The sequence below is a fragment of the Talpa europaea genome, assembly GCF_964194135.1.
Source record: "Talpa europaea genome assembly, chromosome: 11".
Lineage (NCBI taxonomy): Eukaryota > Metazoa > Chordata > Mammalia > Eulipotyphla > Talpidae > Talpa > Talpa europaea.
This window is the reverse complement of record NC_140078.1, coordinates 34,447,509-34,471,873: the sequence shown is the minus strand read 5'-3', so window position 1 is coordinate 34,471,873 and position 24,365 is coordinate 34,447,509. Positions and strand designations below refer to the sequence as shown.

The 24,365-nt window shown below is 38.7% G+C and overlaps 1 protein-coding gene across 1 annotated transcript in view; it reads right to left on the bottom strand.

Annotated features, from left to right (window-relative positions):
- DTD1 (D-aminoacyl-tRNA deacylase 1) overlaps positions 1–22,441 on the bottom strand; it is a gene marked incomplete at both ends in the record, with an annotated part of 166,260 nt that extends 143,819 nt beyond the window's left edge. The window contains 3 exons of the mRNA XM_084247853.1: positions 14,779–15,014; positions 17,015–17,105; positions 22,399–22,441. Coding sequence (XP_084103979.1) covers positions 14,779–15,014; positions 17,015–17,105; positions 22,399–22,441 — 370 coding nt within the window. The remainder of the gene's footprint in view (positions 1–14,778; positions 15,015–17,014; positions 17,106–22,398) is intronic.
- Between the last annotated feature and the right edge of the window lie 1,924 nt (positions 22,442–24,365).

The following is a 24,365-nucleotide window of genomic DNA, read 5'->3' as shown; positions in this document are numbered from 1 at the left end:
TTGAACTATTCTAATATACTGGGCTGGCCAAGAAAAAGAACTGCCCTTGCAATTCAGGACCAGAAGTATGATGGAGGCTCAGGAAGTGAGATATAAAAGATGAAGGAGAATAAAGGACAGGAGGTAAGAGTTCAGAAAGGAAAAAGATGGCTGAGACAGCAAACCCAGTTCTCATCTATCCATGGACCCAAAGATACGCATCTCACAAATAACCAAGCAACCACAATGCAATGCTTAAGGCACCCTGCCACTACTTTGGAGCACGGAAGTACCACTGCATCACTGACACTAGCTTTTCTCAACTTTTTATTAAAATAATATTGGTTTATAACATTATATAGGTTTCATCAATAAAATTTTAGCTATCAGAATCCAATAATGTATCCATAAGATAATTCACCACGACCAAGTAGGATTCATTCCAGGAACACAAGGATGGTTCAACATCTGAAAATCAATCAACGTTATCCAACACATCAACAAAAAGAAATATAAAAACCATATGACAATATCAACAGATGCCGAGAAAGCTTTCGACAAGGTGCAACACCCATTCATGATAAAAGCCCTTGACATTCTTGGGATACAAGGAACCTCAACATCATAAAGGCCATCTATGACAAGCCAACAGCCAGTATCATTCTCAATAGCGAAAAGCTGAAAGCATTTCCATTAAGATCTGGAACAAGACAAGGATGTCCACTCTCACCACTGCTTTTCAATATAATACTGGAAGTCCTAGCCAGAGCAATAAGACAAGAGAAAGACATACAAGGAATCCAAATAGGAAAAGAAGAAGTCAAACTATCACTATTTGCAGATGATATGATAATATACATAGAGAACCCCAAAAACTCCATAGAAAAACTAATTCAACTCATCAATCAGTTCAGTAAAGTGGCAGGATACAAAATCAACACGCAAAAATCAGTAGCCTTCCTATACACAAACAATAAATCTGAAGAAGAAGAAATAAAAAAAAAACATCCCTTTTATTATCAAAACAAAAAAATCAAATACTTGGGAATAAATCTAACAAAAGAGGTAAAGGACCTATACAAAGAAAACTATAAAACACTGTGAATAGAAATAGAAGAAGACACAAAGAAATGGAAAGACATCCCCTGCTCATGGATTGGAAGAATAAACATTATTAAAATGGCCATCCTACCAAAAGCAATATACAGATTCAATGCTATTCCAATCAAAATTTCAATGTAATTCTTCAAAGAAATGGAACAATTATTGATGAAATTCATATGGAATCACCAAAAACCCCGAATAGCCAAAGCTCTCCTGAAAAAAAAAAAGAAGGGAATGGAGGCATCACACTCCTAGACTTCAAACTATACTACAAAGCCATAATCATCAAAACTGCATGGTATTTGAACAAGAACAGACACACAGACCAATGGAATTGAATAGAAAATCCGGAAATAAACCCAAAGATTTATGGTCAACTAATCTTTGACAAAGGAGCAAAGAATATGCATTGGAGCACAGAAAGTTTGTTCAATAAATGGTGCTGGGAAAACTGGGTCGCTACATGCAAAAGAATGAAGCTTGACCACTACCTCACACAATACACAAAAATCAACTCAAAATGGATTAAAGAACTAGACATAAGACCTGAAACCATAAAATACATAGAGAAAATATAGGTGAAACAGTACATGATATGCACATCAAAGACATCTTTACAGACACATCACCCAAAGCAGTGATAGTGAAGGCAAAGATTAAAGAGCTTCTGCACAGCAAAAGAGACAATAACAAAAACAAAGAGAAACCCCACCAACTGGGAGAACATTTTTGCACCCAACACTAATGATAAAGGACTGATGACAAAAATCTGCAAAGAGCTGATGAGACTCAGCAACAACAAAGAAAATAATCCAGTGAAAAAATGGGCAGAAGAGCTAAAAAGAAACTTCTCTGAAGAGGAAATACAAATGGCCAACAGGCATATGAAAAAATGTTCATCACTTGTAATCAGGGAAATGCAAATCAAAACAACCATGAGATACCATCTTACACCAGTGAGAATGACACTTATAAAAAAACTAGCAACAACAAATGTTGGCGAGGGTGTGGAGAAAAAGGAACTCTCCTGCACTGTTGGTGGGAGTGCAAACTGGTCCAACCACTATGGAGAGCTGTGTGGACATTTCTGGACCTACTAAACATAGAGCTTCCATATGATCCAGCAATTCCACCCATAGGTATTTACCCAAAGGACACAGAAACATCAATTCCAAAGAACACCTGTACCCCTATGTTTATAGCTGCACTATTTACAATAGCTAAGCTTTGGAAACAGCCCAAATGCCCAAAAATAGATGACTGGATCAAGAAGATGTGGTACATATATACCATGGAATATTACTCAGCATTCAAAAAAGTTAAACACATGCAATTTGCAGCAACATGGATGGCACTGGAAGGGATCATGCTCAGCAAAATAAGCCAGAAAGAAAAAGAAAAATACTGGATGGTCTCCCTCATATCAGGAATCTAGAAAACTTAAATAAGGGACCAGGAAAATGAATAACTATAAGAAAGTGAAAATCAAAATCAACAAAAAACTATGAACCAGAGACACTTTTTTGGGGGTGGGGGGCGGGAGGGGAGGGATTGGGTTCAGAATGGGGGGGTTGCAATTGTATGGGGAATATAAAAATAAAATTTATTATTTAAAAAAAAAAAGATAAACACATGCAATTTGCAGCAATATGGATGGAGCTGGAAGGGATCATGCTCAGCGAAATAAGCCAGAAAGAAAATGAAAAATACCGGATGGTCTCACTCATAGCAGGAATCTAGAAAACTTAAATAAGGGACCAGGAAAAAGAATAACTATAAGAAAGAAAATACCAAATCAATGAACAACTATGAACCAGAGACACTCTATGGGGGGTGGGGGGGGGGAAAGGAGGGCTTGGGGTCAAAATAAGGGGGTTGTAATTGTATGGGGAATATAAAAATAAAATTTAAAGAAAAAAGAAAAAAAAACATTATATAGGTTTCAGATTACAGTATTTTAAGAAAAAATCTGAATATGCTACGTTCTATTAGCCTCCAAAGTCTAGTTTTCATCCTTCATCATCCAATTGATCCCTACTATCTGATTTACCGGCACATCCCCGACACTGTTTTTAAGATAGCCACACACACCTTTTTTGGTGGGAACAAATAAAATCAAGTTACTGTTCACCTTGGATAATCAACTAAGGAAATCATGAAAAGCCACAATTTAAAAACAAAAATAGATACAGTTTGACATTTGGCAGAGGGAACTGCAAAACAGCAGACATGGAAATGATGTAGCATAAGTGTAAGATCAAAAGGAGACATGCAGAAATAAATGAGGGAGTTGGCAAACAAATTACTGAAGAGAATTAAAGGAAGCTTAGAAATATTAACTAATTTGGTTAAAATCAACTGTGTACTGTGTCAAACTTCTTTCTGCACCAGAGCATTAGCCAGTGCTGCAGTCTGCCAGCCTGGGCATTTATCAGCAGTGAAGATCTGATCCCACGTTGTGATTTCCTAAATTTACATGAACAGTAATGCCTCTGGCATCACAGCCTGTGTTATAGTACATAAACTGGTTTCTACTGAAAGTTCACTCATGCTGCTAAAATGTTTTAAGTACTAAAAAGAACAGAAAATTAAACAAATCCATAAAAATTAAACACTAACTACCAAGCAAAAACCCAATGTGGGCTTCCTCCTCCTGGTGCCCTCTCTCTGCATTATGAACCTGTAGGACACCGGGACATAATGGACATCCCATGGAGGGAACAGAGCCAAGGCAATCAGAAGCTGTTGCACTCCTTAAATGTCTTTCCACATTGCTACAGCGTTTTTGCAGCCCACGATAGCTCAGACCCCGCAGAGAATACATAGGTAGCTCTTTTTAATACTGTGGCAGCTTCTGATTTGCTGAACAAAGTCTAAAGTGAATGCTTCTCTGAGCCCATTACAAATAGCTCAGTGTCAGAACAAGAAGCTTGAGAGCAGAAATCCTTCAACAATACCATTTTGTTATATATTTTTCCCAACTATAAAAGCAATGCACACTCAGCACTCAGCCTTGAGTATTAAATGCCTCAGCATTCATTTGAAGGATGAGGATTCCTGGGGCTGCAGAGGGCCACATCTGATCCCAGTTTCCTGGGTCCACTCAGTCACCCTAGCAGTTCCATAAAACACCCTTCTGGCTCTTTCTGAAGTTTCCTACAGAATGGAGGAAAAAACCTAGTGTACAAACTATTTGTATACTAGATTTTTCCCCCTGAAGCAATTAATGAAAGATGAGTCAGAGAATGAGAAAAATCCTTTGAGAACATCTAAGTTTTGAGCTGTGGCATAAGATGACCACAAACTCTTTGACATACATCTGTGGCAAGGTAGGTCTCTCTATTCCTCTCCTAGAGGCTGGGCAGGCTATGGGGTGTCTTGACCACAGCATATGGAGAAGTGATGCCATGCCTCCTAGGCCTGGTCTCAAGAGCTATTACCTCCATCTCCCATCTCTTGGAAGCCCTGCTCTTAGAATGCTCGCTCTGGGAGAAGCTGCAAATCAGGTAAGAAATGCAACTGCCTTCCAGGGTTCCCAATCCACACAAAAGCTAGGAAAACAGCTTGGGGTCATATCATCAAGCAGGCCGGGAGCCAACACATGAGCCACGTGAGGTCAGAGTGGAAGAACGGCGGCTTGAGAGGAAATGCCTGAAAGCTCATGAGTAGAGGTTGGAGTGGTGAAGGAATGAAAAGAAGATATAAAGAAGGCAACAATCTTCCCTCTATTCAATCTTTAACCAAAAAAAAACCCAACTTATACATAAATATAAAGTAGTTTCAGTAGAGAGAAAGGAGTGAAAAAATGTTAAATCTAATTAAGCCAACAGAGAAGACATGCATACAACTCAAGTGTCCATCAATGGATGATGAACAGATAAAGAAAATGTGATTTTGAGCATCCCTAGTGGCTCAGAGGTTAAAGACACAGTGCTATAAAGCTTCATCAGCCACTGCAGCATGAGTTCGATTCCTAACCACCCAGGGAGTAACCCACATGGCGCAGCAGACCTCTCCTGTCATGCCCGCTGCTCCCCTCATCAGAGCATTTCAACAGATCTGCCTGCTCTGCTCCCCACTCTCTCTGGTGAATCCTCTCACCCCCCTCACCTCTGGTCTACAACCCAGTTCTTGTAGGCATAAATAAATAAATATTAGGGAAAAAAAGACAAGAAAATGTGATTTTATACACACACATATCTCTGTATATGTATATGTTTATCCATTTAAATATAGTGAAAAATTATTGTCACAAAAAAGGAAATTCTATCATTTTCAAAAAAAACATGTATTGACATTGAGAGCATTATGCTAAGTGAAAATTATTTATTATCAGTGGCAGAGTGGAGAGATTAAGCAAAATGAGTAAAGGTTGTCTAAAGATTAAAATGTCCAGTTTGTAATACTGAACTAAGCCGGTGCCTTCATAGAGAGTGAAGGATGCTGTTTCTGCTGTTTTCTGATATTTATGGCAAAGCTTCCCAGAATTCTAAATTCAAGTAAAAATTTGGTAGTCTGTCATATGGTTGATAGTAGGAAATTTTGTGGAACCTCCTGAGACATGCCACAAGATTTCTCCCTTTCCTCTTGGGAAAGGCAGTAGATGAATTTGTCCTACTTGGCTGGTTACCTAGTAAAGTAAAACTAGAGGGAAGCATTGTCACTTGGGAAAAGGGTAACACTTTGACATGTACAGAAATGTTCACACTGATTTTCTAAAACATGTATACAAACTCTCCATACCTGATATGTATGTAAATTGCCAATGGTGATTGTTGCCTTGCAATATTGTATAGCACAGAAATTGTTTCTGGAGGAAGAAAAGGGAGAAAAGGCCTCAACAGATTCCTCCTGATGGAACTGTTGAGAGTAAAAATTTGCTACAAAGAACTGAATAGACCTGGAAATTGATTTTTACTAAGTTTTCTTTGACATAATACTGGCAATTTTTTTTTGCATTTTGTTCTGAATTCATAAAGTTGTCTTGTTTTGAGTGACCAGATCTGCAGCAATGTTGTATTGTTTTTTCCAGGAAAGCTAACTTGTGTTCACATTTTCTCTCCCCTTGATACCAACACAGCATGAAAATAGTGGTAGTTTTTTTTTTTTACTACTTATCTCAGAGTCTATTTTTGCATAACTTCCATAGTGACTTTGTCTGCTTAAACGAGAACTATTGGACATGAGTGTCATTGTGTGGCTTTGAATGGAATCTTCCAGGAAGTTGAAACAGAGCTGAACCAAGAAGAGGAGAACCTGTTGCTTTGTTGGTAGGTTCCAAAGACCTCCAAGGGAGGTGGGGAAGCTGCCTCCATGGGCAGGACTGGACAACCCAGAAAAAGAAAAAGCCCTGGTACCCTTGAGAAGAGGAAGCCCAGGTGTAGTCTGATGAGACCAACTTTGTTCATGAAGCCTACATGAACCGGATGTCAAGAGTTCGCTCTGATCCTTTATGGAGTATTCCAACAAAGCCAGCTAAAATTGCTGTTTAGTTAGTCTGCCCTGTGATTTTATGCAATAATAGGTAATATGGTTTAAAAGTAGATTAGGTTTGCAAACTTTTGCTACACTGTTGAAACAATTTGGGATCAAGATTGAGAGAACCTGTTTTTGCATAACTTGAATCAATTTTAGTATTTTTCCTGTGAATTGATATCTTTGCTGTTTTGTTTTGGCTAATGCCTCCTGATGGTTTTTTTCTTTTTTTTGCTTGGACTGATAAACAACTTCCCAGGAATAGAGGACTTTTGCTTTCCACAATGGACAATACCTGGAGAGACTGGTTTGCTTTCCAATGGAACCCTGAGAAAAATTTTCATCTGAGACTGTACCCCAGCATCCATGCATTTGATCTTCAGCACCATGGAAATGGTGGCAAAAAGTCAAAGGAGGGAATTGTTAGGGGGAAAAGATGTCCTGAGTTAATTCCATACAGGCTTTGTGGATGCCTGCCCTCATTCCATCAAGACATGGGAACTACAAATCCCAGGATCCCCAAAGGGAAGTTGCAAGGACCTAAGTGTGGAATTAAGTAGCCATTTTCTCTGTTTGTAAATAAAAGCTAGCCATGTTAGTGGGGTCAGGCACACTTGGCTACTGCTCTTGGTCAGGCAGGTTTGGTCTCGGCAGGTCATTTGGGATTCCAGGTCGGCAGAACAGGTAGGACACATTTAAGAATTTATCTCCCAGGGCCTCCCTGATGGCGCAGCGGTTGAGCACTGAGTTGCAAGGCTGCCCGCAGCCTCTGCGGTGCCAGTTCAATCCCTGGCTGCTCCCCGGCCTCCGGAGGAGGGTCCCACATGGCGCGAAGACCCCTCCTGCCACCCGCTGCTCCCCTCAGCAGTGTACCTCGGTCCTTCTGGCTGTTCTGCTCCCTGCTCTGGCTCTGGTGAATTCTCTCACCCTCGCGTGCTTCTGACTGCACCCAGTGCTTGTATAAATAAATCTTTTTTTTATAATAAATTTTATTTTTATATTCCCCATACAATTGCAACCCCTTTATTTTGATCCCAATCCTTCCCCTCCCGCCCCCTACCCCCCATAGAGTGTCTCTGGTTTATAGATTTTTGTTGATTTTGATTTTCACTTTCTTATAGTTATTCATTTTCCTGGTCCCTTATTTAAGTTTCTAGATTCCTGCTATGAGTGAGACCATCCGGTATTTTTCTTTTTCTTTCTGGCTTATTTCGCTGAGCATGATCCCTTCCAGCGCCATCCATGTTGCTGCAAATTGCATGTGTTTATCTTTTTTGAATGCTGAGTAATATTCCATGGTATATATGTACCACATCTTCTTGATCCAGTCATCTATTTTTGGGCATTTGGGTTGTTTCCAAAGCTTAGCTATTGTAAACAGTGCAGCTATAAACATAGGGGTGCAGGTGTTCTTTGGAATTGATATTTCTGTGTCCTTTGGGTAAATACCTAGGAGTGGAATTGCTGGATCATATGGAAGCTCTATGTTTAGTAGGTCCAGAAATCTCCACACAGCTCTCCATAGTGGTTGGACCAGTTTTGCACTCCCACCAACAGTGCAGGAGAGTTCCTTTTTCTCCACACCCTCGCCAACATTTGTTGTTGCTAGTTTTTTTATAAGTGTCATTCTCACTGGTGTAAGATGGTATCTCATGGTTGTTTTGATTTGCATTTCCCTGATTACAAGTGATGGTGAACATTTTTTCATATGCCTGTTGGCCATTTGCATTTCCTCTTCAGAGAAGTTTCTTTTTAGCTCTTTTGCCCATTTTTTGACTGGATTATTTTCTTTGTTGTTGTTGAGTCTCATCAGCTCTTCGCAGATTTTTGTGATCAGTCCTTTATCATTAGTGTTGTGTGCTGCAAAAATGTTCTCCCAGTTGGTGGGGTTTCTCTTTGTTTTTGTTGTTGTCTCTTTTGCTGTGCAGAAGCTCTTTAATTTGATGTAGTCCCAGCTGTTTATCTTTGCCTTCACTATCACTGCTTTGGGTGATGTGTCTGTAAAGATGTCTTTGATGTGAATATCACATAGTGTTTCGCCTATATTTCCTTCTATATATTTTATGGTTTCAGGTCTTATGTCTAGTTTTTTAATCCATTTTGAGTTGATTTTTGTGTATGGTGTGAGGTAGTGGTCAAGCTTCATTCTTTTGCATGTAGCAACCCAGTTTTCCCAGCACCATTTATTGAACAAACTTTCTTTGCTCCAATGCATAGTCTTTGCTCCTTTGTCAAAGATTAGTTGACCATAAATCTGTGGGTTTATTTCTGGATTTTCTATTTGATTCCATTGGTCTGTATGTCTGTTCTTGTTCCAGCACCATGCAGTTTTGATGATTATGGCTTTGTAGTATAGTTTGAAGTCTGGGTGTGTGATGCCTCCATTCCCTCCTTTTTTTTTCAGGAGAGCTTTGGCTATTCGGGGTTTTGGTGATTCCATATGAATTTCATCAATAATTGTTCTATTTCTTTGAAGAATGACATTGAAATTTTGATTGGAATAGCATTGAATCTGTAGATTGCTTTTGGTAGGATGGCCATTTTAATAATGTTTATTCTTCCAATCCATGAGCAGGGGATGTCTTTCCATTTCTTTGTGTCTTCTTCTATTTCTTTTAACAGTGTTTTATAGTTTTCTTTGTATAGGTCCTTTATCTCTTTTGTTAGATTTATTCCCAAATATTTGATTTTTTTTGTTTCAATAATAAAAGGGATTTTTTTTTTAATTTCTTCTTCTTCAGATTTATTGTTTGTGTATAGGAAGGCTACTGACTTTTGCGTGTTGATTTTGTATCCTGCCACTTTACTGAACTGATTGATGAGTTGAATTAGTTTTTCTATGGAGTTTTTGGGGTTCTCTATGTATATTATCATATCATCTGCAAATAGTGATAGTTTGACTTCTTCTTTTCCTATTTGGATTCCTTGTATGCCTTTCTCTTGTCTTATTGCTCTGGCTAGGACTTCCAGTATTATATTGAAAAGCAGTGGTGAGAGTGGACATCCTTGTCTTGTTCCAGATCTTAATGGAAATGCTTTCAGCTTTTCGCTATTGAGAATGATACTGGCTGTTGGCTTGTCATAGATGGCCTTTATGATGTTGAGGTATGTTCCTTGTATCCCAAGAATTTCGAGGGCTTTTATCATGAATGGGTGTTGCACTTTGTCGAAAGCTTTCTCAGCATCAATTGATATTTCATATGGTTTTTATATTTCTTTTTGTTGATGTGTTGGATAACGTTGATTGATTTTCGGATGTTGAACCATCCTTGTGTCCCTGGCATGAATCCTACTTGGTCGTGGTGAATTATCTTATGGATACATTGTTGGATTCTGATAGCTAAAATTTTATTGAGGATTTTTGCATCAGTGTACATTAGGGAGATTGGCCTACTGTAGTTTTCCTTTTTTGTGTTGTCCTTGTTCGGTTTTGGTTTTAGTGTAATGTTGGCTTCATAGAACGTGTTTGGTATTGTCCCTTCCTTCTCAATTTTTTGGAAGAGTTTGTGAAGGATAGGCACTAATTCGTCTCTGAATGTTTGGTAGAATTCATTTGTAAATCCATCAGGTCCTGGGCTTTTGTTTTTGGGGAGGTTTTTGATTACCATTTCAATTTCACTGCTTGTAATTGGTCTGTTTAGGTGTTCTATATCTTCTTTATCTAGCTTTGGGTGATTGTAGAGTTGTAGCAATTTGTCCATCTCCTCTACATTGTTGAACTTGTTTCCATATAACTGTTCATAGTAGTTACTGATTATTCTTTTGATTTCTGCTGTGTCCGTTGTGATTTCTCCTCTTTCATTTATGATCCTGTTTATTTGTGCTTTCTCCCTTTTTTCCTTTGTGAGCCTGGCTAGGGGTTTGTCTATTTTATTTGTTTTTTTGAAGAACCAGTTCTTGGTTTCATTGATCTTTTGGATTATTTTTTTAGTTTCAATTTCATTTATTTCTGCTTTGGTTTTTATTATTTCTTTTCTTCTACTGGTATTGGGGTTTTTTTGTTGTTCTTTTTCTAGATCTTTGAGCTTCGAGATTAGGTTGTTTCTTTGAGTTCTTTCTTGTTTCTTGATGTGAGCTTCTATTGCTATATATTTTCCTCTTATTGCTGCTTTTGCTGCATCCCATACATTTAGGATATTGGTGTCCTCCTTGTCATTCAATTCAAAGAATTTTTTAATTTCTTCTTTGATCTCATTAGTCCAGTGGTCTTCCAGTAGTGTGGTTTTTAATCTCCATGAGGTAGGAGGGTTCCTTGCCTTCTTTTTATGGTTTATTTCTAGTTTGATGCCTTCATGGTCAGAAAAGATGGTTGGTATGATTTCAATCTTGGTGTATCTGTTGATATTTGTCTTGTGCCCCAGTATGTGATCGATCCTGGAGAATGATCCGTGTGCGCTTGAGAAAAATGTGTACTCTGTTTTTTGGGGGTTTAGTGTTCTGTAGATGTCTATTAAGCCCAAATGCTCTAGTTCCTTATTTAGAGCTTTAGTTTCTTTACTTATTTTTTGTCTCGTTGATCTATCCATTGTTGATAGTGGTGTGTTGAAGTCTCCCACTACGTATGTGTTTTCTCTGATGTCTGTTTTCAGAGAGGACAACAGTTGTCGATATATTTTGGTGCTTCTTCGTTTGGTGAGTATATGTTAATGGGTGTTATTTCTTCTTGAAGTATTGTCCCCTTGATCATAATGTAGTGACCATTGGGGTCTCTTTTTATCTTTTTGAGTTTGAAATCTGTTTTATCTGATATAAGTATAGCTGTTCCTGCTTTCTTTTTTGGTCCATTTGATTGTAGGATTGTTTTCCATCCTTTAACTTTGAGTCTATTTTTATCTTTTGTAGCTATATGTGTTTCCTGGAGACAGCAAAAGGTTGGGTTTTGTTTCTTAATCTAGGCTGCAACTCTGTGTCTTAATAAATAAATAAATCTTTAAAAGAACTTAAAAAAAAAAAAGAATTTATCTCCCTCTTTTCTCCCTGAGTTGTACATTTCTTCATTCCCTTCCCCTTGTAAATAAACCTTTTTTTCAATCTTTAAAAAATAAAAATAAATAAAAAATAAAAAGTCTAGTAATAAGATTCATAAGTTCTGGGGATGTAACATATAAAATGATGACTATAGTTAATTTTAACATACTATATCATTTACATGAATGTTGCTAGAAAAGTAGATCTTAAAAGTTCTGATCACAAGGAAAAAACTGAAACTATATTGGAAATTCACTGAACTTATTGTGGCAATCATTTCACAATACATATATCAAAACCTCATGTTGTACAACTAAGACAAGTAGAGTGTTGTATATCAATTACATTGCAATAAAACTGGAAAAAAAAACCCTTAATTGAACTACTTTAAGTTTGAAAGTTGCTAAAGTGCCCCTGAAAATCCTAAATATATTTAGCGGTTAGTTTGCATGCCATCATAACCTTCAGCTCAGAGTGGGCTTTCCATATTGGAGCTAGAAGCCAAATTCTCAAAATTAAGAAAAAGACATCAAACATATAACCTGTATTTTTATTTCATGAAGCTTAAAGAAGATAAAAGGTAAAACAAACAAGTAATACACCATTGATATCTGAAATTCCAAGGAGTTTAAATAAATTTTGATTAAAATTCTTTGCACAAATTCATGTCAATTTTTCATTAAAATGATCAGACATATTACCTCCCAATAAGCTTAAATTCTGATCCATTATAAAAGCATATTATTTACACTTCAGACACTTCATATTATCACCTGGATAAAATACATATCATTTCAAAAAGTAAAAGGTGTTTTTAGGAACACAAAACACCAAATAATACATAAAACACTCCTCTTTAAAGACTTAGATAAAAGTTTTGTTTTCATTGAAGAACTCCTTAACAGTCATCAGAGTTCCCCCACCTAGATTGTCTTCACTGATGCTTTTATGATATTCGTAGTGCTCTCCTTTCAAAAAACTTCAGTGCATTTTAAAATTCATCTGAGACTACTCAGAAACAAGATGATTCCACAGACATCAAGCAGAGAACACAAAGCTGGCAGCATTTAATCCCTGGCTCAACAAGAGAAAAATAATTATCCAGAGGCGTTCACTTAATTACTAATTCTGGGAAGAAATGTTTGCAGCAAAGCCATGTCGAAGGATCCCAGTGGACACAGGGTGGGAAAAATACTAGAGACATCCATGACTGGACTTATAAATTGAGTTCTAAACTTGGATATTTCCAAGAGAGGCAAATATTAATATATTCTTTTCTACCAGGACACAAGTATAGAGTGGGACTTGATTTAAGGCAGGAGTGTCCTGATCATGTTGAAGCCATTTGTCCTTATGCAAATGATTACTTTACACAGGAAAGATAATTAAAATGAAAAGAAATGCCAAAGAGGGGTAGAAATATCACTCATCTAATTTGAGCAAATCTGATGAATTGACAATCCTCAATGTAGAGCTTTGTTCCAAAACTCCAAAAACTTTGCTTAAGGTTGAAAATGGATCCAATAAACATGGGGTCTAGGTTTGTTAAATCTAAAGGCAGTTTAAGTACAGAAACACTAAAGAGTTAACTATAAACAACATTAGGGGTAAGATGGCACCAAAAGAAATTGTAGGTAGGTGGACCTCCCTAGTAGTGCGGTGCAAGGGGTTAAGACACAACCTATGAAGCTATCCGCAGCCACTGCAGCACAAGTTCGATCCCCGGATCCACTCCCCGATCCACTCCCCTCAGCAGTGTTATTTTGGTACATCTGCCTGTTCTGTTCCCCACTCTGTCTCTGGTAATCCTCTCACCCCCACACCTCTGGCCTGTACCCCAGTTCTTATATGCATAAACAAATAAATCTTTAAAAAAAAAAAAAAAAGAGGGCCTCCCCTGGTGGCGCAGCAGTTGAGCACTGGGCTGCGAAGCTGCCAGCAGCCCCTGTAGCTCTGGTTCGATCCCCAGCTGCCGGCAAGGGTCCCACAAGGCGCGCAGACCTCTCCTGCCACGCCCGCTGCTCCCCTCATCTGCCTGTTCTGTTCCCTGCTCTGGCTCTGGTGAATTCTCTCACCCTCCTGCGCTTCTAACTGTACCCAGTGCTTGTATAAATAAATAAATCTTTAAAAAAAATAGAAAGAAAGAAATTGTAGGTTGCTATTAAATGTCTCTTACTTAGAAAGTTCCCACCCTGAGACGCATGTCTAAAGGAGGCTGAATATTCTTTGCTAGTTACTTTGAAGTAAAAAGCAAAACACAAGAGTACTGAACGCAATTTAACATGAGAAACATGAAAACAGACTAGAAATGAATGGCCCTCTTAAAAAGATTCAAAATTTCAGATATATAATCCACCTACAAACCAGGACCAACATTCTAGGACATTTTCTAGACTAAATCTTAGTCAATCAAACTAGGTTGGCATTCCTGACAACAAGCAGCTAAGCAAAGACCTAAACCTACATGCCTGAGGTGCTAGTCACTAAGCATACATAGCTACGGGACATTTGAATGTGGCGCAACTGAGATGTTTAGATGACTTTAGTATTTAATAAAGGGAAATAAGGGATCAGGGGAAAGAAATAATAACAACAACAAATTAACAGGCAACTATAAATCAGAGATTCTGCAGGAGAGGGTGAGGGGGAGGGACCAAAATGGGTGGGGAAGAGCACAGGGGACCATAGCGATGGCGCATGGGTGAATTGGTAGTGGGAATTCTTTGGGGAATATACCCGAGAGTAGAAAGCAAACAATGTACAAAAATGAACAGTGATGTAAAATATATATAAATAAATAAATTATAATAAAAATAAAAAGGAAGGTAAATTATCTCATTAATAATTTTATTTTGATTACATGGAAAAACCCTAATATTTTAGATGTATAAATAAAATATACTTTTAAAATTAATTTCACTTTTTTTATTTTAATATCCTAGAAGAAATTTAAGTTAGCATTTGGGTCATATTTGTGGCTCAGATTTACTTCTCTGCCAGATAAGGTAAGCTACCAAAAAACACACACCATTATCTCAAAAACACTTCTGGGTTGCTAAACATTTTCAAATGTGAACAGAAGAATGAAGAATAAATGGTATCGGGGCATTCAGAAGGCATGCATTACAGCAGCAGCAACCATTTGCCCTCTTAAGTAGTAAGCATAAACAACAACCTTTCTAGAAAAAGAGATGCTACAACTGCTCCCCATTCCCTGGAGACCCCCCTGTAGGGCAGGTTTGATCTGCCTACCTTTGATGAGCTCTGGCCTGTAAGTCTTGCGCATCTGCTCCAGGAAGCCGTTGTAGAAGCTCTCTGCCTGCTCTGTGGGCATTGCCAAGTGGAAGTCGGGCTTGTTCCCCTTCAGGATGCACTGAAGGGTGAACTGGCTGACGCACAACACCTCATATTGTTTGTCCATCACACTCTTTGACCAGTGTTTCCCACTCTCATCTTCAAACACTCGCAGGTTTAAAATCTTCCGGACCCTAAGGTGAAAGGCAGCAGTGAGAGCTAGCTGAGGAAACACAAGCCCTACACACTCCATGTTGCAGCACATCAGCATCTGCCAAATTAAGGTAATGATACTGACTACTGTTTAGAGGGCAATTTGCTAACCCACTCAACACCTCAGTTTCCTCATCTATAATGTGGGGTAGTATTATTTGGGGATTTCCTTTTTTTTTTTGCCAATCCCTCCAATTATTGGACTTATTTTCAACCGTAAGCAATGAAAGGTATCACATGTTTTTGGAGCTCTAGAGCAGAGCTTCACATTGTGGATAAATACAAGTTGATGGATATGTCAAGATACAGGTCAAATTTTAACTTTTTATGGAATAATTCAATTTTATACAGGAATAAATACCCCATTTTATACCTTTTCTTGGAACTATTCAAAATGAACAATTCAGCAAATATTCTGGAGAAAACTCATGGTCAATGTAAACATACAAAAAGGCCTGGGAAAGACACAATGACATTATGAATTGACAACTATGTCACATGCTCCTTAAGCCCCAGAGAGGTGTTCCCTCTACATGTGGATGACAAAGGATGACATATGGATATAGCCTTGGCAAGGAAGAGGACCAGATAACAGTTACAGTGTCAGGTTTGAGAAGAATTTCAAAGAACTCCTCCATGAAAGTTAAAATCTACCATTTGAAAGCACATTCTTGTATGATGTTGAAGACATTACACATACTAATTCGCTGATTCTTTTTTTTTTTTAAAGATTGATTTATTTATTTATACAAGCACTGGGTATAGTCAGAAGCGCAGGAGGGTGAGAGAATTCACCAGAGCCAGAGCAGAACAGGCAGGCGGATGAAGTACACTGCTGAGGGGAGCAGCAGGCCGCAGAAGAGGTCTGTGCGCCAAGCGGGACCCTCACCCAGAGGCCGGGGATCGAACCGGCACTGCAGAGGCTGCGGGCAGCTTCGCAACCCAGTGCTCAACCGCTGCGCCACCAGGGAGGCCCAAATTCACTGATTCTTTATATGGGTACCTTCTGTAGTGGGTACTGTTCATTACCCCATCTCCACAACCAAAGTCTGTCTTGAGTTACTCTTAACCACCAAGTTAAGTATTATCTTTCTAGTATGTCAAATTCCTAGAGATTCAGACCCAGAATCCAGTTTTTTACCACTAGACCACTCCACTGACACTGAGTGTCCAACAATTAAAACACCAAAATCATTGACGAGGTACTGAATTGTCCTATCAGTCATCAACACCTTAGCAGGAATTAGGTTCCAAGCCTGATTTTCAACCTAATACAAAAGGAACGACTGAGTGGGGTTATACCCATGCTCTAGGCACCAAGGGGCAAAATAAACAGATCCAAGCATCTGAAGTAAATGTGCCAAGTGGTACTAGAGGAGGGTGAGTAGAAGGAGGCAGCATCTGCCTGTACTAGGAGAATCAAGTCAGGCAATGACAAATCCCTCCCTACCTTAAAATAAATACCGACTTCCAAATCAGGTGGTCTAGCCTAGATTCTAATTCAGATTCAGGGTTTAACTAAGCGTGTATATGTGTGACCTTAGGCATATAATTTTACTTTTCTGAGCATAATATCCCTATGTATACAATGAGCTACAGGGCATTCTAAAAATACATAAATTGTGCCCAGCGGCCATATTGCTCAAACTGAAAAATGGAATCATTCACAAGAAAAGAGGCTCAGTTTTATATTAAGAGGATGGTTTATGGCTATAGTAGCAAATAGGGATGGAAGCTTAAGTTGGACCCCACTCTGCTGCTGACTTAGTGAGCAATGTTTGACAAAATCTCTTCCTCAGTGTCCTCATGTGAAGCAGGGGGATAACCATACTACACTGACTAGGGCATGAATATAGACAAAAAGTATGGAAGATCCCAGGATGGGTGGGTGGGTGGGTGGGTGGGTGGATGAATGAATGAATGATATAAAACCACCATGTATCTGATTCAAATAGCAATGACTTACAAATTCACAACTTACATGTGCTCCAGTTCCTTCTGTGTATCTTCCAGAGAAATACCCAGTAACACACAGAGGCCCCGTCCAATAGCACTTATCTGCTCTCCTCCAACTAAACAGAGAAAAAGATACCATGAAGCACTTTCAATAAACCATAGGAATGTTTAAGTAATACATATATTTCCTATAACTTCTTTGGCAAAGTTGGTAGGTGTTCGAACTTGAAAGGGGTTACATAAATGCAGAAAGACAATCATAATTCACGTTCATTCGGATTTCTTTTCTGGAATGAATGATTTGTGACATGAAGAACCAGAAAGCAAGATTTTCAGGGCATATTTTCATCTGTGCTAGCTTGGATAAGAAACTCTGAAACCTTCTATGATGGAATATTTCCATCTGTAAAAACAGAATAATTTTCCTCCCCAAAGAATCCAGCTCAGTTATATTAATTCTCAGAAAGGAGATGTCTGCTTTTCTCAGAAAAATGTGGTACTACAATATACAGACAGAACAAAATGGAAAATATTTATGTCATAAAAGCAAAGAAATAATTTTTCTACTTAGCACAGAGAACATAAATAAAATATACACAAAACCACCGTTTATACATTTATGAACTGAGCTTCAGGTCAGCAAACTTCTTCCATTTCCTAGTTTGCCACTAAAGTTTTGGTCTAACCCAGTGATCTTCAAATCTTTTTGAATGCTGCAGTCACCCATTAAAAAGAAAACTCTGAACATATACACCCATTTCAAACATTTGTGTATGTATTATATTCAAATATGTTCTACTACCACCAGACAGTATCTCAATGCTGTTCTACTACCATGAGACCGTATATTAATGCTGGCACATACTTAGACTAAGATACATTATTACAATGGTGATTTAAATATATAGTTTAAAATTTGGGGCCAACATTTTGCCAAACCTCATTAGATTATTGATGTTTTGTTACTTAATCATGTAGTGTTCTAAGCAGGAGAAGGATCTACTACGCCATTCTCTTGCTAGCTTCTGTTGGATAACAATACCCATAAACACAAACTATGCCAAGTCGTAACAACCTATAAGCTAAGTAAAAAGTAAGAAACTCGGACAATCCAAATGCCCAAAAGTACATGACTGGATCAAGAAGATGTGGCATATATACACAATGGAATATTACTCAGCAATCAAAAAGATAAAGTCATGCCATTTGCAGCAATGTGGATGGAGCTAGAAGGAATTATGCTCAGTGAAATAAGTCAGAAGGAAAAAGAAAAATATCGGATGGTTTCACTTATAGGAGGAATATAGGGGAACGAAATAAGACATCAGGGTAAAAAATAATAACAGTACAAAACACATCAAGCAAAAACAGACAATTATAAATCAGAGACATCCTGCAGGGGCGGAGGAGGGAGAGGGACCAGAGGGAGGGAGGGAGGAGCACAGGGGACTGAGGTGATGGTGCACAGGTGCATTGGTGAAGGAAACTCTATGGGGACTACACCTGAGGGGGTGGGGAGAAGCAAATATTGTTTAAAAATGAACAATGATGTAAAAAATAAATTTAAAAAATCCTTCTCCACCAACACTAAAAAAAAAAAAAAAAAACCCGTCGTCTTTTAGGTGTCAAACAATGAATTACTTGACATTCAGATCCCAAAAGAGGTGAGTAAGGATGGTCGAGCAGTCTAATAAAGCACTGCATTCAGATCCCAGGAGTACCAGTACCAACCCATTCCTCAAATATTAATAAACCTAAATTTCTCTTATTTTTATATTTAAAGGAACAACTATTTTAACGTTTTCTTCTGTACTGCTTTCCTAACAAAGGACAATGAATGATTTACTGTCCTTTAAGCCGCTGACTCAAAAGCTGAAATAAATAAAATATATCCTAACATAGGTAATAAACAGGAGTTACTTGCTTGCTCTGCTGTAGAAAAAGCTTTGGCTAAATTTGTTCTTTAAATAAATCAATAGTTTCCTTATAATTTCATTTTTTTCTAATTTCCCCCAAGGTATGTTTTTAAAGCTTTAATAAAAATTTTTGAGCTACATCCATCATTAAAGTAATGCAAATACATTACAGAAATTTTGGAAAATATAATAGGGGGGGTGGGAAATACCCAGGACAAGCACTTTAACATTTAATGATTTCCTTTGGACATTTTCTCTATTTCCAGGCTTTACTTCACATTTGTTTTCAAGTACTATAATAACATTGTACAGAAAATTTTGTGTTTGTCTTTTTCTTTAACATTGCATAAGAATTTTTCCATAAGTTCTTCCTAAACACCTTTTACTAGCTGCATCCTATTGAGTGGAATTACTAGGATTCCATCCAATGAACTGACTAGCCATCTCATTTAACTGGCTATACATGGTTTGTTTCCAAATTTTCACTTCAGTAAATAACACTACAGCGAGAATCTTTGTACACTTTGAACATTTCTAAATAGAACTTACTTTTTTTTAAGATTTATTTATTTATGCATACAAGAACTGGGGTACAGGCCAGAGGTGTGGTGGATGAGAGGATTCACCAGAAACAGAGTGGGGAGCAGAACAGGTGGATTGACTGAAATACACTGCTGAGGGGAGCAGCAGACGAGTTAGGAGAGGTCTGCTGCACCATATGGATTTCTCCCTGGCTGGAGATCAAACTCGTGCTGCAGTGGCCGTGGATAGCTTCATAGGTTGTGTCTTAACCCCTTGCGCCACCAGTGAGGCTCCAAAATAGACCTTATTTTTTAAGAGCAGTTTTAGAGTCACAGCAAAATTGAACAGAAGGTACAGAGATTTCTCATATACCTTCTCCCCCACAAATGTATAGCCCCTTCATTAGCAATATGCCAAAACAGTAATGCATTTGTTAAATTCATAACCTACACTGACACATCATTATGTGTCCATAGTTTAACTTAGGGTTCATTCTTGGTCTTGAACAGTCTGCAAATTTGGACAAATATATAATGACAAATACCCTCCGCTGTGGTATGATACAGAATATTTTCACTACCTGAATAATCCTTTGTGTTCTACTCATCCCCCTACAGCTTTGTCTGTAATTAGGCTTTCTTAGAGTAGATTCTCAAAAGAGAATCACTATTTGAAGTGATTCAAATCACTATTTGAAGAGTTTCAACACAACATTTGTTTTATTTTGTTTTGTTATGCCCATCCCACCCCAAATTTCAACATTTCTATAATGTACTATTATGTTATAGAAAACAAACTAACTCCAAAATTGTACATTTGAGTTTGCTCTTCTATTTTAGAGTAGTTTTGCCCTTCCTCCATGGAAAAGTAGAATAAATAAAAGGTTCAAAAGCATCTTTTCCTATAGATAAATGGATTGCCAAGAGAAAAACTTGAGAATCGTCATTTTAGACAAAAGATCATAGGACTAGAAGATCTAAAATATTTAGTCAATTTCTCCACGTATGAGTGGCAATACTCTTGACTGAGGTCCCTTCTTCAAGAATTCACAAACTCCCAAATTAACACATTCAAAACCAATCATTTTAGATCCTTCTCCCAACATTCTGATTCGATTCAGATTTTAGCAGCTGAAGCTGAGTGATGGGACATGATAGTTACTGTATTATTCCATCTGTGTAACCAAGTAAATGCTTGAAATGTTTCATGATAAAGCTTTTCAAATTAGATTATCACAATAAGCATGCTAAGGCATCAAAATGTGTCTGACCAATCTCATAAAGTGAAACTGCCTCTTAATAAAATGTGACTGCTAATAGTCTTCTCTGTCCCAACCATAAAATAGGAAGGGACATCTTAGAATCCCTGAAATAAAATGCCATTTGAGTACAGCCAACATTAATGAAGCAAACCACATTCTAAAGGAGTCAAAAAGTCTCTTTATAATTCAACTAGAAGTCCTAGCTAATTCAAAGCACTGAAAATCCCATTTTAATAACACAAATTTTTAACACCTTCCCACTATATTAACACTTTTTTTAAAGTGCAAGTTGGTTTGTTCTCATTGAAAGCAGCTAATATTAGTAGTAAACTAAACTCACTCGAACTCTACTCAGCAAATCTGACAATTCACATTTTCAATATTCTAGATCAGCAGGATAAAGAGTTCAAGAGAGGGCAAATCAAAACTTAAATTCTATAAAGTTTACTTGTTGGTAATGACCACCTTGAGCATTTTGCAAGATTCTCAAAACAGCAAAAAAAAATTTTCATCTGAGTTTTCCCAGTTTTAGTGAACTTAAATATTTACTGAAATGCTAAAAAAAAAACCACAAAAAACCTTTGTTTTTAAAATTCCATAAATCCCAGTGCTATTCTATTCTCTATCACAGAAGCACCATTTCCAAAGGGGCTACCAGAACAACTTAGAGGACATTATGCCAGGTTGAAAAGTAGGATCTCAGACCTAAATAATTGATTTTGCTGAGTTTGGTTGTTTCTTTAGGGGATTTTGTTGTTTTTAGATTTATACTTCTGTGGTCAAAAGAACACAAATTTGATGTAGAGTGGTTGAGAAAAACTGAAGAATAGGTTAGCTGGAATTATTTGAACTGAAATAATTTTTTTTTTTTTGCTCCCCGCCAAAAAAGGAAGATTAGAAGACAATCTAATACTTGTCATTCAAATATTTATTAATATCTTTATTATCTTGGCTTGAGTTTTTTGTAACATTAATCATTTGGACCACTATGCTCAAATTAGACTGGAGTGATGACTTGTGGCTTGGTTCACCAGAAACTGGTTAAAAAAAAAATGAAGAAAGAAAAGGAAAAGAAATGCTTCACACTGAATTCTTCAGATTCTGACCAATCTGGGATGAGGAATCTGGGAACAACGTTCTGTGACAATGTAGTCAGCGACGGTCACGTGGTAGTCACAACTGTCAGAACTCATCCAAATCAACAACTCTTCACACTGTGCATTTTATTAGGCGTCAAGCTCCATAAAAATTAGGATATGTAAATATTGAGCAGTATGGAAGATTTAAAATACAAAATCAGAAAGGGAGAGGTCCCCCTCTGGAAATGCTCCCTACACGTTGTATGTGCAACATTTCATTCAAAAATAGGCCACAGAACCATCCCAGGTTCTGCCACCCTCTACACTGGACAACGAAAATAATAATGATGATGATGATGATGATGATGATGATAATGGGCGCTGATCATGAACCCAAATCGGAGGTCCTGAAGCCAGGTGCTCGAGGGGGCCGTCCAACCACATGGACTGTGCTCTCTGGCCACAGCGGCGCCCCAAATCCCGCCGAGCGACTGGGGTTACCCGAACCTCGCTCGCGCAAGGCCAGGGTGGCCCGGGGGATCACGCGCAGAGGCCCTTGCGGGGGCGGCCGGAGAAGGACCCGCGCGGGGTCGGGGGCGGCTCCTCCCGGGCCCGGCCCCGCCCGACTGACCTGTGACGCTGGCCCGGGTGACGCGCTGCACCACGGCCTTCATGGCGGCGGCAGGGGCGAGTTGGGCGGCGCCGCGCTCCTTCCGGCCTCGCGACTCCACCGGCGGCTCTGCGGCGGCGCCCTCTGGGGGTGACACCAAGAAGTGCGCCGGGCCCACGGAGCCAACGCAGACGGCAACGGCCGGCCCACGTAGGCCACGCCCACCCACAGGTTGGTCCCACCCACGCCCGTCCCGCCCACCTGCGGCCTTACCTCCGTCCCACCCATCCAGGGATAGGCCCCGCCCCAGGTGTGGTACCCGCGGCCGCTAGGCCACGCCTGAACCCTTAGCGCCTCCAACCCCTTGCCCAGTCTTCACCCCTGCTTTGCACGGGTTTACATGTATGTGAGACTGTAATTCTAATTTCCCCTCTATTACAAATACTAATATTTACCCCCCCCAGCAGAGCTGTTAGCAGATTTACATGAAATATACAAAGTAAAGGTGCTTTAAAAGTTCATTGGATTGTACAAATTTTATCCTGAAAAATTAATATCGCTGATAAAAAGAATTCCCTCTCCAGGTGTCTTTTCATAATCCTGTAATTGCATGGATAGTTGAAGACATGCTACCCCAAAATATGGCACCTTGGCATACTATTTTAAGCTGTAGTAATTTGAGAAAACTACATGTGAGGATCATCACCATCCCAGGAACATAGTGATTTGTGAAGATAAAGGGACTCCAAGAAGAATCCCTAACAAAGGCCTTGCTAAGTATTTCCCAGTTTACTGCACTTACCTCCTACTACTTAACCTATCACTTTCTTCCAGGGCTGCCCCCTCTTCATCAAACCCAGCAACAAAGTACATAGATCTGTTTATTTGGGTCTTCACCACCTTATAAAGCTCCCCTTTCCATATAAAATATGTTCAATAAATGTGCATGTTTTTCTTCTGTGACAGCTTAATTTTCAGATCCAACTAGAGACTCTAACAGCACAAGGGATAACTTTTATTCCCAAATAAGAAAAATCATTCAAATGGAGAACAAGAAACAGTCATTTGACGAGAAATGATGACAGACTATAGTGTGCTTGAATGTTACATACTGAATACTAACTTACCTTAATGATCAAGGCAAACATCACAGTAATGAGACAAGCAAATTAGTACACTCCCTAACTGCACTGAGCAAGCACATCAGTTTTGTGGTATTTCTGTCCAAAATGTATAATCTGGATCCAATCATGCATGAAGAAATATCAAAGTTCAATTAAGGAACACTCTACAGAACAGTCAATTCTTAAAAATGAAAAGGAAATCTGGGAACTGCTCCAGATTAAAGGGGGCTTTCTAAAGAGACAGGAAAACTAAGTGTGATGCTTAAGATTGGCTTGTTTCCAGGTCAGAAAAATAAAAAGAGAAAAAGTTTGTCATTGGGGTAAGTGGTAAAATTTGAAATTTTTTCATTAAATCAGCATACCTCAAACATTTTTATCACAAGACACCTTTACATTCTTTTTTAAAAATATTTATTTATTTATGCATACAAAAACTGAGGTACAGGCCAGAGGTGTGTGGGGGGAGAGGGGTGAGAGGATTCACCAGAGAAAGATTGGGGAGGAGAACAGGCGGATTGACAAAAATACACCGCTGAGAGGAGCAGCAAGCAAGTCAGGAGAGGTGTGCTGTGCTATGTGGGTTAACTCCCTGGCCAGGGATCAAACTCATGCTGCAGTGGCTGTGGAAGAACTCGTGCTGCAGTGGCTGCAGATAGCTTCATAGGTTGCGTCCTAACCCCTTGCGCCACCAGGGAGGCCTGATGCCTTTACATTCTTAAAAACCATTGAGCATCCCAAATAGCTTTTGTTGTTGTAGATTTTTTTTAAAGATTTATTTATTTATTTGTTTGTTTGTTTGTTTATACAAGCACTGGGTACAGTCAGAAGCACAGGAGGGTGAGAGAATTCACCAGAGCCAGAACG